Source organism: Opisthorchis viverrini (genome assembly GCF_000715545.1).
Source record: "Opisthorchis viverrini unplaced genomic scaffold opera_v5_1, whole genome shotgun sequence".
NCBI lineage: Eukaryota > Metazoa > Platyhelminthes > Trematoda > Opisthorchiida > Opisthorchiidae > Opisthorchis > Opisthorchis viverrini.
In genome coordinates, this window is record NW_008751657.1 from 3,233,526 (window position 1) to 3,250,075 (window position 16,550).

Here is a 16,550-nt window from a genome sequence, read left to right on the forward strand (position 1 = left end):
AATGGAAGCAGCTGGTGAGTTTCACAGCGATAGATGCCTACCTGAACTATCGCAGCATTGCACGAAATCCCAGGGATATGGGTTCAAGACTGATGCACGTGCGCAACGTGCACATAGAACATCGAATCGATATCAGCCACTGAAGGGCTTTCAACAACCTTATAGGTATTGTCATATCAAAAGTCTCCTAGAAAGTTCTCATCAGTATTCTCGGCAAAGTGTCAAATACTTCTTGGCTAACATCGTGTTCTTACGAACTCACCAAGGCTGCTTATTCCACATAGGAGATCAATTTGTGAGCATCCGACTTGTTATGTTAATCACAGTTTTGTAATTTGTACTGCATGATGACGGCGTTGGGTCTACAGAAAATCTTGCACACTACAAAAGTTCATCATTTGCGGTGTCCAAAATAATCTTCCGGAACTAGAGTTCATCGCTGACAGCCAGAGTTTATTTGAATCCCTCATCATAATCTCTCTTCACTCTTTTCTGTACCAGGCAAGTGCATGAGGCCCGCAAATGTCGCTAATCATTTCTGTTAGATCCAGTTCATTTTAGAGTAACATTGCATTAACGGCATGTTTGGTCTAGCTGCTACATTTTCGTTCACCATACTAATAGGCTTTACGCAAAGCAAGCGTATACAGACATAAGCAACTCTCAACTACCATATCAGTTTACTGAGGGACTGCGCTATTTCGGCCTTGGGAGCCAAAATGATCCAAAAGGATGATGCTGCAATTACATGGTAGTTGTCAGCGCCAGAATGTCAGAATACCAAAAAAGCTTAAAAAGAGCTTGCTTTTTAGTGATACTATCACAGTTTCTGTGCCTGGTGGTCTTAGTACTGTTACAAACGCACGTTTTTTAACAAGCTCCTATTTTCACCATATCAGCACATACATCCCCAATTCCGTGGCTAGTGGAAGATGACAATCTTTGAACACTGATCGGAATAAAAATGGATTCATGCTAAGAATAGCAGTTGTTTTTGACTTTGTGTGTGGTTGTTACATGAAATAGGGTGCCCAGTGCAATAAAGAGAATAATTTAGATTAAAAACGTCCAAAACAATAAAAGATGGGTGATTTCTCGCATTGGGCATCTTTTCACTGCTGAAGTCCGATGTCGTCGGAATTACTGAGGGGAAAATTGCGATACGAAATATAAATTTTGTCTTAGGGAATGCTTGTGTTATCCACTAGCTTTTGTTCACTCGGTTTTGTCCGGGGCAGTGGATCATAATGAACTTGTCTGCTCTGGATTTCTGTCCCCACTAATTAAACTGCGGTGTCTTGTTTTATATCTAGTTTCAATTTTTTTCAGCTTCATGCCATTGGGCTGCGTTGAAAATGTTGAGTTCCTCTTCACATGCAGATAAGTTTGTAAAGCTGGCTACGTCCCTAGATGAACAACATCCTCCAGAAAATGTGTTAGATAGCGATGACAAGTCGTTTTGGATAACTACTGGGATGTTTCCACAAATGCTTGTGCTCTCGCTGACTGAAAATACCAAGGTTGGAAATGTGACTGTCATATCAAGTTGCATCAAAAACATGTGGGTAAGTAGTTGGTCTAATGGCAAACCTTTCAAGCGTACTTTGAAAAGTTTGGAGTCACTTATTTCCGTAAAACAGGGTTATTTCAGACTAGGGCTTTGGGGCATAGAATAGCAATCTTAAGCTATAGGGAAGTTTTTTGGATATTAAGCTCTGACGCACCGTAAAATACACCCGGGTGGTATATAATGCGCTGACAATAGAAAGTTTGTCATTTGGGTGGCTAGTAAAGTTCATAGCTGAACTGCACAAGAATGACAAGAAGTAAGCGTCCTCGGTGTCTCACTTAATTTGGTACCCACATGGGACTCGAGAGGTCGTTGGATATAGTCCATTCACTGGTGTGCTTTTGAATCACTTTAAGTGCACTCGCACTCAATGCCTCAGTAATACAGAAATCTTTTGCATTGGAGCTTGGAAATAGTGACTAGTTTCTCATCGTTTTCGGAGCTGTCCGGGGCATAGTTGCTAGCAACTCAAACGAGGGGCATTCTTATATTTAGCGGCTTATTTTACTTCCATCAGGATGTGGAAAGAATGGATAATCATGTCTAGAATCGGGACATCATCATCATCGACAGCATGACATCAGCCTTCAACACCAATGCTTCACTGCCTTAAGAATCGGGGCAACATTTGGGCACTCTGAAGCACTGTGGTAAAGCTACTGGTGAGGGAAAAATAAAGCTGATCCTCCTGAGGTCTTGTTGATGGTCACAAATTTTTTACTCTGCACCTCGGCACGTTTCCCCCGAAAAATGGTCTGCCCAAATGTTGTCTTGATTCTTTTGGGCAGACCGTTTTCCGGGGGAAACGTGCCGAGGTGCAGAGTAAAAAATTTGTGACCATCAACAAGACCTCAGGAGGATCAGCTTTATTTTTCCCTCACCAGTAGCTTTACCACAGTGCTTCAGAGTGCCCAAATGTTGCCCCGATTCTTATTCAGAGTAGGCTAAGCTGTGCACAACAGACTGTGTTGTACTGCCTGCCGATAAGCTTGCGGTATAAGCCAGAACACATTAATTGTGGCTAATATATAAAGCTTGATTATTAGATTTTGATGAAAATAGCTCAACAGAACAACTAATTTCTAACTAATCCCCTAAGACAGAATTACGTTGGGTTTAGTGAGTTTACGTGTTCTCCGGGTCACTCAAGTGAGGATGAAAAAGGACTGACTTCAATGAACTGCAGTACTTATTAGGTACACAAAGGAGGGGTCAAAATGAAGTTATAGTGAAAAAACAGGCAGTTTTTTTTACATAATTCCTCCAAAAAGGATCACATAGTATTTGTGATAAAATTTTCTCTTCATCCAGTATTTTAGAAATGAACATGATAAAATCATACCTCAAACAATGAAAAGTGGGCTAGTAATCCTATAACTAGCCAAAAAAATATATAAATAAAGCCTAACTCAGCTGGATCAATGTAAAAGAAGCGGAGCTATGACCGTTCTGTGAACGAAAATTGGTTCTTATCGATCAATTTGTCTTTATTAAAGAACAATATACTGATTTACTGGTGTTTGTTCAGGCTTACTACTAGGCAATGAAAGTAAATGCAGGTTTCAAGTTAGAAAATGGTTCATTAGAATCAGCCCAAATCAATTCTTCCATAACTTGAAACGTGACGAAACTTGTCCGGGCCCCAGTAAACCAGACAGGAGAAGCACAAACTGTTCATCATCCCGTAATCAAGGTATAGACACCCACTTACGTATGTTGAACGAAGATTGGCGAGTAAATCATCGAACAACGAACCTTAATCGTTCAACGTGAAAAAGTCCGGAAACGACTGAGAAGGGTTTGCTAGAAAACTGATATACATGTAGCTGGACAGAATTTCGATTCTGAATAAAAAAGCTACTTTGGGTGAGGTGCGTAAGATACTAATTTGATGGAGGTTAAAGGCAGACGGGATATCAACAAGAAAGATCTATTTCAACTAACACACCATATCAATTAACATATCAATCAAAAGACCTTGTCCGTTGGCAATAATTCCCAAAGCTTACAGCCAATGGGTTGTAGAGGTTCAGAATAGTTTGATCGAGTTTGTATCATTGATCTTCCAGTTCAAGTTGCTTTAGTTCGTGAGTCCTCTTGCGTGCCACTGACGGATTTTGTTGGTATCTGTGGGTTAGTAAGTGCGACGACGATTTGGTCAATGGAGCGAGTTTATATAGACGTTTGGTTGGCTTGAGCTGTGTAATTTAGATATAAACATTTAATTCTATTAACAATCGAATGCATGGCAATTTCTGCCACCTGGGCTAACAGTTAGTCTCGTGTAATCAGTAGTCTCCGTATAAAAATGCAACATTTTCTAAATTCATTTTATTTCCCATGCTTAGTGCTCGTCCAGCCATTGATGTCTTTCAGCTTAATATTTATCTGTTTTTTATGGTGTTGTTTACTTTTCTGTTGTACTCACCGATTCCTGAAATATAACTAGCCTTCTGTCCCATAAAGGCCTTACTTTGGTTGCTACATTTGATTACAGTCCCTAGTTTAACCAACTAGGAGGCGATCTTTTAATTATACTAGGCACATAGCGTTACGTTAGGATTGTTCGGGAACATTCCAATGAATTTGGGTCTCACCGGTTTATATGGCATATTAGCAGCTTCAGTCAGTTTTGGTTTTGGTCACAACACAAGTACAAATACTATTCTTGGCTGATACTTATGCAAACTAGCTAGATATTCACTATATCAAATTTTGTCTTTCATTTTAATTTGGACCGTTATTGAATCAACTGCTTCTGTGCATGGGGCTTATACTAGGCTAAACATTGACTGGACGATACTGGGATGGGTCGACAAACAATTCAGAATCGTTGAAATGTCAGTTGGCTTCTGGTACACCATGGTTTTTACTTTCTCACAGACCTGTGTCATAAGTCCAGGAAGCATAGTGTGACCGAGGTTGGCGCTACCGCTACACTATATCTGATATGGGATTTAGGTTATCAGGGTAACTATAAGATTTCCTGACCTCACCACTTTTAATTATGGGCGAACTCTCGTTTACCTTATTGGAAAATGTTTTTATTGGGTACGTTTATGTTTGAAGTTTTTCGCGAAGATATTTTCTAAAACCGAAGACATTGGGATTCACACTGCTAATTACTGTCCATGAGCATAAAGCACGGGGTAAACGTGGAGTAAACAACAGGCATCCTTTTACGCTCTCCAACGTTTTGTCCAAGTTAGCCTGTGACCTACAGTAGATGGCTGTTTTGCACAGTCACCTTCGGTAAACAACAGCATCCTTTTAAATCTCCAACGTTTTGTCCAAGTTAGTCTGTGACCTAGAGTAGATGGCTGTTTTGCACAGTCACCTTCGGAACATTTCTTTCATCGATTTGATATCACAACTCACAAGAATACCATATAATTCCACGGAGAAACTGGCGGCTTTGTTGGCGTTATATTGACCATTCACACAAATTTTCTAAAAATTCATGAAGCCTCTCCTGGGGTAAGTTGTACCAACGGAGTGGCTCGTGGGTAACACGGATTCACAGCTCATTCAAGTTACCTTTTAGACGCAGGCCAGTGACTTGTGATGCCGGATTCTGAGTGCCTAATCTGAATTGTGTGGTTCATGATGATTTCTCAGTTACGCTGTTTTTGATCTGCGAGTCATATGAGTAATTTCAAACAGGTCTTATTTTACTAAGCATTATATGACCGAAGCTGTGTTATAGTGCATTATTTTTAAACGAAGGTCAACCACTACACAACCCGTGCTTCGTTACATTGAAAAAATATTGTTTTTTATTACCCTCTATCTGTAATTGCTGGAGCGGCATGCTGATGAAGTTTTTTAAAGTTTTCATAAAGTCAAACCAAATCCTTGGTGCATCCAGGCTGGTCAAGTGCAACATGATCGCGCAGTGTTTAAATTTAAAGCTGTACTTTTCCGAGTACGCCTTGTCATGTATCTTTGAGCTACCGACTGTAGAGATGCTTCGCTCAAACTCTGTTTTGATGTGTCTTCCTTATTCCTATTCAGACTTGAAAATTTGGTCTTTAGGTGAGACTTCTTTCTTGGACGATAAACGCTTCGTTCTATCACCATCTCGAGTTAATGCGGAATTACTAATCCCGTTACTGTCAAGCAGGTTTCTTTATCCTGATTGACCATTCATTGTCGGACATACCCACCACTAGAAGGCTAGTCGGTCAAATGCAAACTGATTTCCAGAGAAATACGGATCACGTTCTGAGCTACTACAGTGACCAACAAAATTACCACAAATCTAGCTACATTTACATACCTTTGGAGCGAACCAAGACACGTTTCATTACTTCAGAGTCCAAAGATTAAAGAAGTAAACCACTCGTACAAGTTTTTAAAGAAGTAGGTGACTGAGAAAACTCATTTTGAGAAGCTCAATAAAGCACTGTGGTCGGTCCTACAAACCAGGAAGAAGGGAAACGAACCACAGTTTCACGATCATGAACAAGACTAGCAGGACAGTATGATAAGCCATGGCCTTCAAGTCTAAATATACCTTGTGGAGCCAACGTTAAAACCGAATGAAATACTGGATTCAGTGGTGAGGAATATTGTTATTTACAACCTTAAATTTAAGAACTGGGGCACACTATATGGACCAAAAAATGAGGCTTTCCAGTAGACCTCATTAACAAAAACTGGCTGTCAAATCTCACGGTGAGTCCTTATTTGCCCTCGTGCACAACGATCAGGAGGGACATGAGTTCCACCGGAGCAAAGCCGGTATACTAGCACAAACAAATCGTGAGTGGACCAGAAAATTACCCCCATCAGCCACTCATTAAGTAAAAGTAATCCTTGAAAGTTACTTACTTGCGGACAAGTAGGATGGAAGCACCTAACCAATTGCGGATTGAATATGTCTTCAATATTGAGAACAAAACTTTTGAGAAAAGATTACCCAGTTTGGTGATCAGGTCAGCGGCCACCAAGCCTGCAACCAAGTGAAGCACACAAACCAACGGTACTTCAACATACTTCCAACCAATTTTCCACCAAAAATCTGTGCAGGCTGTGAATCAGGATGAGAAACGGCTTTTCCACGTTTTATTTTACTTAGAAGTCAAGTTGTAATCGTCATTTGGCAACTGAACATAATTTCAAAGTTTCACCGCGCTACCATGAGGCCTTAAGTAATCTGCCCAGGACGGATTGTACCTCAGAATTTGCACGAGTCTTTCTACTGGGAATTTGTTATTACTGGGACAGCCAACACGTGACCAAGGGTTGCAAATTGCGTGACTGGCGGATTGATGGCAGTGAGTTGATCACACTGCTGATCAGCCGCTCGTGGCCGAACGGTACAATCTACGATGATTCCCAACGGGGATGAAGCAGCTTCTCTATACGTATAGGACCTTTAGTATGCATTGATCTGACTTGCGAGATAAAATTCAAGTTGAAATTTGTTAGCCGTATGGCGTATGCTACATTATCCTTATAGACAGTGCAAAGCCGGGAATATTCCGGCCAGTTCTAAAGGAAGAACATGAGATGCCGGCATAGTAATCAGGAAGTGGTCGCTTTTGAAAATAAGAATGTGCGAATTTTTGGTATCAAGAACATTCTTTTTGATAGAGGCAACTTATGGCATGGATTCCTTTCTGGTTGGAGAGTAATTTGTCATAAACGTCCAAAGAAACTGACTTGTTTGAACATTTTTGACGTAAATTGTAGTAATATTGCTTTGAGTGACTCATAAATTGTCATTCATCTAGTGCGCCTGTTTCAGTGCTTTTGTTTTATCTTTGAAGCCGTACACAACTTTTTCTTCCAGTTAGATAAATCATCAAGATACTGTGTATTTAGTGGTTCAACTTTCTACTCTGAGCATCTAATTTATGAACTACTCCTTATAAGGAAGTAACATCTGCGACGTTTCATTTAGAATGAGTAAATATCTCCCGAGATAAATTTTTTTTGCGTTCTAACATGCAACCGCTGGGTTCATTTTAGCATTGTGCTTTTTTGTTTCCACAAGGTTGAAGTCAGCTCAAATCCGGATCCAGAAGAGTTCGACCTCAAATCAGAACTGACCATACCTTATACGGATGGCCACCTGCAAATCACAGAAGTTCGGGTGAATGAGCAGAACATGCGCCATTTGAGACTAACCATTCGCTCCGGTTACGATCATTTTGTTGCCGTGTATAAAGTTTTGATTGATAGGAAATAAAGACAAAGTCGAGAATCATAGGTTGTTTTCATGCAAGTTTAGTGGGAGTACTAAAGTGGCGTTTGGTGCGGCCAACAAAACGATAAGTTTGTTACTGCAGAAGAGTTTTGACTGGCTAGATAACTGAGTTACTAACAGGATCCGTAATAATGCATGCAGGAGGATATATCCGTTTAAAGACTATATATATATTTATAGCAGCCCTCACTGATGCTGAAACATGGCTTCTGAAATTAAGATAACGTCTCCGCCGGTTTCAAGATTCCTTTTTGGACAAACTTATCCCAAACGTGGCGCCAGATAACGCATGGGATGGCTTTCTTGCAGAGAATTCACTAGAAGAATATCTCGTAAACACCAGTGCCATTTGCAACCGTGTGTATTTCATCAATTACGCACAGTTTGGTGTGTTCAAGCAGATCATAAGTTTGGTGAAACCTCTGGAACTCTGTCTAACTGACGACTGATTGATTACGGATAGCGTGTCCTATGAGGAAAACTATACATATACGACAGAAGACAATTTTGTGGACACTCCATGAGGCGCCATTTCCTCGGAGAAGCCTTTCTTAGAAAGAGTACCATCCTTCATCTTCTCGGTATACTTTTTGGCTTGCACATTTGATGGATGATATCCGTCTGGTTGTTTTTACCCGTCAATTTTTCATAACAAGAACTATTTCAAATAAGGATCAATACAATGCGCGCACTATGTGGTCAAAAATGTGCACAGCAACATAGGTGATCTGCCCGTTATGGTTTTACGACTCGATTATTTTTAATACGAACACTCAATAGATTTTCGCTTCCAACATTAACCTCCAACTGTGCTAGCCTCAACAGTAATCCTTCAAGATTTCGATATGCTACATGTATTATTGTATTGAAGAAGGCGGTGGACGGTTGAAACAAGAACGATGTGGACGCGAATTCGCCAAAACCCGAAAATTCGCAGGTAGATAATTGGGTTTTAAACAGAGAAAATTCAGGTTTACCGCACGCATGCTGTATCAAGCAGAGTAATGAGCAACCATATCGTATTTTATTAGAATATGAGCGACCGATTGGGCTGTGAATTCGAAATTTACATCGGCCTAGTGAGTTTAGTTCCCTTTCTTCGGTAGTGGACATACAGTCTACCCACTGTCTTCCTCAATATCGATGGAAACAAATTGGTTCGATGCACTAGAACCAAATTTGTTGGTCATCTACGTTTCTTTGAAAAAAATGGAGTTGTAGGAAAATAAGCGCAATTAAAGTTAACGTTAGCAATCAATGGCAATCAATGCAAAGAGATTTTCTCTTCAAGTAAAACCGATGTGTCAGTATCGTCGCCTTAGTGGTTGGACGCACTTTTTCGTTTCACAGGAATTTCGTAGAACAGCCTCTACACAAGGCTACAAGATTTCTAAACTATATAAGCAGACTTGCTTCACAGCCTTTTGATGTGTGGGGACAGAGCTGAGGAGCAAGAGCGAACATACGAACTTTGTAAGAAAAATAGTAACTACAACCTCCAATTTTGGGTTGCTGGGAAAGTCCTGATCTAAAACGTCTCTGAATCTTCCACTAATCTGAAAATCGGCTTGCTTGCTCCATCCTAACAGATTTGGAAGTAACGGCGAGAATTTCCTCAAATGCTGTTTCCAGGGTTAAGTCCCCCCTAGTGCTGAAACCTGCATGTTTAATTATTGAAGTGCATTCTCACCATGCTGATGAGGTCGCGCCACTGAATTTTTCTGGTTCCAAAGTTGCTGACCAATGATCAAAAAGCTTTTACTTCTTTACCGCAACCATTAGGATTTTTCTCGTTATTGGAGGAGACCACTTTTGGTTCGTGAACGTCGAATCAATAGCTGGGCTAGCGTCAAGGCTGAGAGCAACAACGAGTTTGTTTATGTTGCTTGAGATCTCGATGTTCAGCAATTGTAATTACAGTATTTTCTTCAGCTTAGCAATCGATATGAGCTTCCCAAGCTAGCATTCCTCTCAAAACAACCAACAAAGTTGCGCAAAGTATATTAACGCCTAAAGCCGAGTCAAGAACAGTCCTATAGCCCGTCGCATATATGGTGTAACCGGCAACAAAAATGGAAATTATGACGTTTTCTGGATATGACATTGGAAACCGGCTTTCGGCCAATACTGAGTCATGATTGACTTTCGACCAGTCAGAGCTCGTCTTGATACCGGACCGGTAATCGGTCCGAACGTTTGGCCAATCTTGTTTGCGATAAGCTTTTGGGCCGTAGCAGATCCTAACTGTGAGCTGTAAAGTGGCATCCGTGTGGAATTCCGCCTAAAAGCAATGGAGCAAAACAGTGATCCCAGCACGTGGAATTTGAGTGTGGCCCATCGCCATACTGAGAGGTCGCCATGACCCACGGCACTGTAACTTTGAGATAGGTTAGACTGACTTGGCAATGCGAAACAGCTGGCACTGAATGCAGTGGAATGAACCCGATACTTACAAAGTATCACACTAGAGAGGTTCAACGGCATTTCTGGGTCTGTATTCTTTTAGAAGCGGCAAATTTCCAAAGATCACTTTACTGCCATTGACCAGCACCCTGACTAATCAAGCGAAGTTATTTGTATCAGAAATGGACTAGATACTTCTATAGTAGAGAGCAGGCCGTGCTTGGAAACATTCCACTTAGCTATCAGCACCAGTGTGGAACCGTATAATATCATTTTTTCTCCAAGAGGGACTCTCCGTTAGTGAACAGATCCGGAAAGTTAGACAATCATATATGGTTTACTAGTATCCAAAACAGATATAGCGGTCAACAGCGGTTGACCGACTGAAGGCATATACGCAGTGGGTAAAGCATGTGCACAGTAACATGTAATTTTATACCAAGGCTGCTTATACTGACATAAACCAAGTAAAACGGTTTTATTCGTAATGGGTGGCTGCTCATATGCTCACCAAAATTAACAACCACATTCGCAAGCACCTCATTGCCAGTCAGGAAGGTCTTGTTGGTGAACGCGATGACGATTACTGACGATATGTTTGCTAACCAATCAGCAAGCTTGGGGAACAGATCGATGGCCACCTGACCAACAACATACGAAAGTAACAAACCAACTAATAACCTGACTCATTATCAAGCTCCTCAACCAACGTCACTTTCGTCTGTTTAGGCTAGGAATGCAAAGAAACGAAACCGAAATTAGGGTATGCTATCTTCGTTAGCAAATCTTACTACGACAGTTTGAAAATTCACCACAGATTACAACGATTCCTCAGAAGCGGCCTTTAGAGAGGGCTCACACTCTTGGAGAATCAAAACAGTACCCTCTATCGATGGAGAACCTAGCGGGGAGTAGTCTCTTTTTGTAATGAAAGTTTATTGCGTATGCCCTCTCATACAACAACGGAAATAATTAACTACTTAGGAATAACAAGAGTAGTGCGAGTGAATGTATTTTGAAAACGAGTCGCACTGAGCACAATCACACAGGTCGCGGGCGACAGCGTTCGTGGACAGACAGGACTGATCAATTCATCTGGGAGAGTTTTCACTTCAGAAGGGTCTTGTAAGCAGTTGGCAGATGCATTGCTGGGCACCTTTTATATTTTCACACAAAATCTTCATCAGATCAGATGATTAAGTTACCAGGCCGACTGGGTTTTAAGGCAGATGGAAAATCAGTTGACAAGAGCCCCTGAACCTAGCAGATTTAATTAATGCTACGTGTTAGTCAGAAAGTATTGTTGGTCAGTGTATATAACTAAAATTTTATCCGACAGCTTAGAGGGCAAATATTATCAAGTTGAATTCTTCCTCTTTCGGTTTAAGAATGTTCCCCTTGGATGCTGTTCAAAAAGTTTGTTGATCCTTTTGGGTAACTGGATTGGGACTTTGGAGATTAGATAGGACCTGGGTATTTTACTGAGAACTACTCGGTTGGTCTAAAACCACTCTCAATATATTCGTCAGAGTCACGCCCCCTATCCTATGCCAGCGTTTGTGAAGGTTTTCACCGCCTGATATTTGTCTGTTTACGAGATGTTTTCGTTCCCAAACGGTGACGTGCAGCTCTCTAGCTACTTGTTCCATGGAAACCTCATACAGTCAATACCTCCTGTATACAATATTTTAATCCTATCGACCGGAAAACACTCAGTTGATGCAACTGTACTGAACTTTAATTCTGGAATGCTACACCAGGGCTAGCCATATTTAACACCTTTCTAAGGAACTCATTTATCGTTGTTTAGTGTGTGCTGACTACTGTTCCGAACCAATCTTTGGTGTGTCCTGATGATGGAGACGGCAATGAGCTTAACTGAGGCCTAATTAACTCCACTGTTTTGCCTTGATTTGTGAAGCCTTTTGGTCCAATCTTTTGTGTTCGGTTAAAGAATGATGAAACTACACTAGATTATAATACGTTCGGAAGTTTTAGACAGCAGGCAAGTCTGTTGGTTTTAGTAAACAGTAGTTTTAAATCCCTCGTCTTGTGTATCATGCAGCCCAAAAGACAGTGTGCCAGTATACCTAGCTCTATGCTGAAAATTTCAAGCAATCGGTAGAAATCCATAACTTTACCACGCCTTACCAAAAAGGTGTCCCCCAGGAAACTTCAGGTACTCTCGATAGATACAAAAATCGGGCTAAGGCCTTCTGTTTAAAGTCCTAGATATACATGTTTTATTGAACATACACAACCGCACGAGAGACAAAAGTGACCGAGGTTCAAGCGTTTCTGAATGTCCTCGACAATTTCATTTGCATCGACACTTGGATCGTCCATTTAGGAATAAATGTAAACATCTATTGGACATCAAAACTAACGAAAACCCCGTCTAGCTCTGGAGAAACCTCAACTACTTATTTAATAGCAAAAAAGTGAATTTCAAGGGCTAATGGATGATTAGCCACTTTTGGTTTTGGGTCGTCTGCCGGGAACCTGGGTGGACTGCTTTACCGTGAAGTATTGCCACTCACTGGGTGCCTCATAAAGACACGTGCTATGTTAATTAGCGGTCGTATTGCACTGTTCACTACAACTGATATTGTCTGAATTTTCCAATATGATTTACCGCCCAGTTTGACTGTTTCTCAACTTTGAACGTACTCACTTTCATTACTGAGGTAATCGTTTGGTTGTTAGTTTGTTCATAATACCCATCAGTTAGGTTTTTAGTCTTTTGCATAACGGCGGGAGCTCCACTCTTACTGTCCTCTGTGATGTGATAATTTCCACCCGTTTCAAGGTGATTAATTGTCTTTGTTCAGCGGGCGTATTATTTAGACTCCCTGAGTGTTAGAATTCTAGGAATACGAGCAACGCATGTTGTTCTCCGATTCCACTAAAAATGCATTTGAAATGCGGGCTAAAATTCTAGTATCATAGCTCCTCCATTCACTACAAACTTCAACCCGTGCTCTAACGGGTAAAGATTTTCCGCAATTACGGGTCTCTTCGACAAATTTATCACCCTACAATAACCAGTAGATTGCTCACTCTCTTGGACTAGATTACTAGAATCCAGTCTAGTAGAAAATAAATATTCAAACTTACGTATTCGGCTATTTTTAAATTAATGGGCTTTGGTTAGCTTAACTTCTGCCGTGTTCACAAAATACGCATTTTCGCAAGTTTGGTTTCAACATGAGGCTCAACTGAATATCAGCTAAATCTCTTGACTATGTGATGCATAACACGTGGGGGGGATGGGGTGCTCTAATGCCAGAATAGGAGGCCACAGTGAATGAAATTTTTAAAAAAGCATTTGCTGCCTTGTCAAATTATGTAAAAGTGTCTTTTACTTGAGTTACTGTGTTTCTGATTCACCCTCTGATAAACACTCATCGAATTATGAGGAATGCATTGAGTTCAGAAATTTCCTGATCTGAGCCACTCGAGGCACTGAGCACTGCAAACCCAGTTTATCGAATCTGTCGCTTGCGAATTTTCCACCCAGCATTCGATCAGATGATGTAGTCCCGATTCATCTGCCAAAGCGAATCACTTCACATTCGTACACTGCCTTTCTGTGGTGGGTGTGGCACTCGTGGAATGGAATGCACCCTAGGGTGCATTCCATTCCACGAGTGCCACACCCACCGCAGAAATGCAGTGTACGATCGATCTACGTGCCGTTTCAGCAGTGCAGTTATTAATCTAATTACAGCGGCAACAATCGCGGCAGCAACCCGGAGCCCTACCACACAGTTACCGGTGTTCTCTAGCTTTTTAAATTAAGACTTAAAACAGATTTTTTAATATTGAGTCCCCAGCGTTGCTGTCGGCAAGACGGCAAAAAGAAATGTGACACGGGATGCGCACAATTCGGTTATACTCTCCTGACAAGCTGGAATAAAAGTATCAGGTAACAGATGTGAGGTTTGTGCATCAAAGCTGAAAATGATGTAAAAAATAATTAAATCAGATAGACTGTAGCTGAAAACGCCTCTCACATTCTAGAAGAAAAAGTCATGAATCGGATATCATGCCAAAACGGCAAAAGGCCAATCTGTTTGTGGGCTCAAGGAACGACGTCATAAGGGTTCAGCTAGATTTTNTCCTGAACAATTCACGGTGAGTTTCACAATGGTGATGGTTCCCACAGATGACATGATATTTTTTTCTCAGGTGATGCATAGCCATGCGGTCGTATCAGAGACAGAATTACTTCCAAGAAAGCCGATTAATTTGGCGGGAACTGAGTCTCCAAAAACTCCCACCGGACCAGCCAAAATGGCCCACGGTAGAGTGGCCTCAACTAGATTTATTTATGAACAGGCCAGATGAGTATAGGGCGTTACCTGTTCCTTCTAAAATTCCTCAGCTTCTTCCTCGTTGCTATGACTGTTTGGGACGTTCTTGACACGGGATTCACCAACGATGTTGCCCCATTTGCTGTCGCATATTGGTTGTTTTTCTAATAAAAAACTAAGCCTCATCAACACATTAGTAGCCCAAAAAACTGGTCTTTAACCGTAATGCAGGTGAAAATCACTTGCTCGTGAAGAATCTACTGAGGAAACTTCGTTCATAAACGTAATGCAGGAACAAAATACGGTCTCACTGAAGGAACACGTAACCAGACTTGCGTAAATTTCAACAATAGTTCCATGACGCTTGCCGTTAAAACCAAAACGTCCGCAAGAAACCTTAAGCTGAAGGAAGGAGATCTCAAAGTCCAGACGGGCGTCATCCAAATTGCATCCGGAACGGCTGTTGTCAAAACGAACTTCCCGCTTTTTACCTAACAGCTATTTTTCTGACTCTACTAAAAAACTGTGATAGTTTAAAATGCATCCGGAATAACCATTTTTCATCTAGATTATGGTGACCGAATAAAAGAACTGTCACAACCCATAAACCATAAAATTTATGACATCTATGATGTCATCGGAAAAACCTGAATGAGAGACACCGTGTGGAGGGACTGCAGAGCATCGGTGGCAGTCGTGGAATATGGATCAAACTGCTGAACACTTCCCATTTGACATTAAAGGTGAACGTTCGGTAGATCCCTTGTTATAACATCGACGTATAGTAACTGCATCTAGCGGATAGGCACTTCTTAGCAGTTTACGGTGACCCCTGGAGAATGTCTGAGTGTGAACGGTCATACATCATTGAATCCAACTTGTTCCCCATGAACAGGTGTGTGACGAATGTGCTCCGAGTGCATAGCAACGGTAATTCAGTTTGGTTAGGTTTATTGTCAGACTTCGATTTGAAGGAATTAATGAATGACATCAACGCCTTTATTTAAACTAATCTAAACGAATATCCGGATACATGTCTTCGTGCTCAGGATGGCTTATGCTACCCTATTTCTGCCTGCATTTCCAAAGGTATCTGATGCCCTCTTCAACCTTAAAATTCAGAACCACGCAATTTGCTTGTGTTATTCAACCCACGTATAAGGTGCCACAATTTTTTTTACAAACGTTGGTTGCAGAAGTAAAAACTATCTCAAAACCATTGTTTATTTTTGAATTCCGCATTGGTTTTGATTTTCAAAAGAAGTAACAGAAATCGCTCTCGAATCAGAACAGCCTATCCAATGAGCCTGCTCTGACAATGTCCGAAGTGTGCACACGGATACATGCGACAGATGTGACAAAGTTTGGTGAATCAGAAGCACATTCACACACAGTGCTCACATCTTAATTAGGGGAAACAAATCAAGTGAACGTTTGACCACTTGCCGTAATTCTAAGATTAATTAAGTTGTCTCACACCTGTGTGGTGACAGAAGCTGATTTGGGCAATGACTTACCTTTAAGACAATGACGACGTTAGAGTAACCTTTAACGCTTCACAAACAGAGTGGCATCAGTGGGCTACCAAAGGCCTTCAAACTGCTTCTTAGGGCCACCAACCTCCGGAACTGGCTAATTTTCGTCGCACTGGAACAAAAAGCGACACCAAATTTAAGTGCAAACTGTACAACCATCTGAGAGGAGCGTGATAATGATCTCGACGATACAACGTATTAGGCTTGTTTCAGAGTAGATCATCCTAGTGCTTTTTATAGATGGCATAGTAAAACGACAGATCTCCCAATTTCGAATGTTGTAATGACGGATTTTTGGGTGGTTTGGCCAGTAAAAACCAATCACGTTTATCTGCAAGCTTGAGCTACTGCAGCGAAAATGCCGTAGAACTTTTTCGACAGGCGGAAAACCAGTATTACTCGACCGTAGACACATTCCAGGCACTTAAGTCACTCAGGGATGAGGGACCGAAGCAAGCTCATCATTGTTGGAAAGAATGTTCTTCAGTATGGTTATTTTGGAGCCGGACTTC

At 41.2% G+C, this 16,550-nt stretch overlaps 2 protein-coding genes across 2 annotated transcripts in view; one reads left to right on the forward strand and one right to left on the reverse strand.

Moving 5' to 3' along the window:
- The window catches only part of T265_00049 (hypothetical protein), a gene marked incomplete at both ends in the record, with an annotated part of 114,508 nt that overhangs the window by 40,184 nt on the left and 57,774 nt on the right, over window positions 1-16,550 (reverse strand). The gene's annotated exons all lie outside the window — the stretch shown is intronic.
- Window positions 1,327-7,777, forward strand: T265_12439 (hypothetical protein; the record flags this gene model as incomplete). The annotated part of the gene is made up of 2 exons (XM_009163855.1): window positions 1,327-1,565; window positions 7,572-7,777. 2 exons carry the CDS (start codon window positions 1,356-1,358, stop codon window positions 7,764-7,766), a joined length of 405 nt encoding a protein of 134 aa, XP_009162119.1.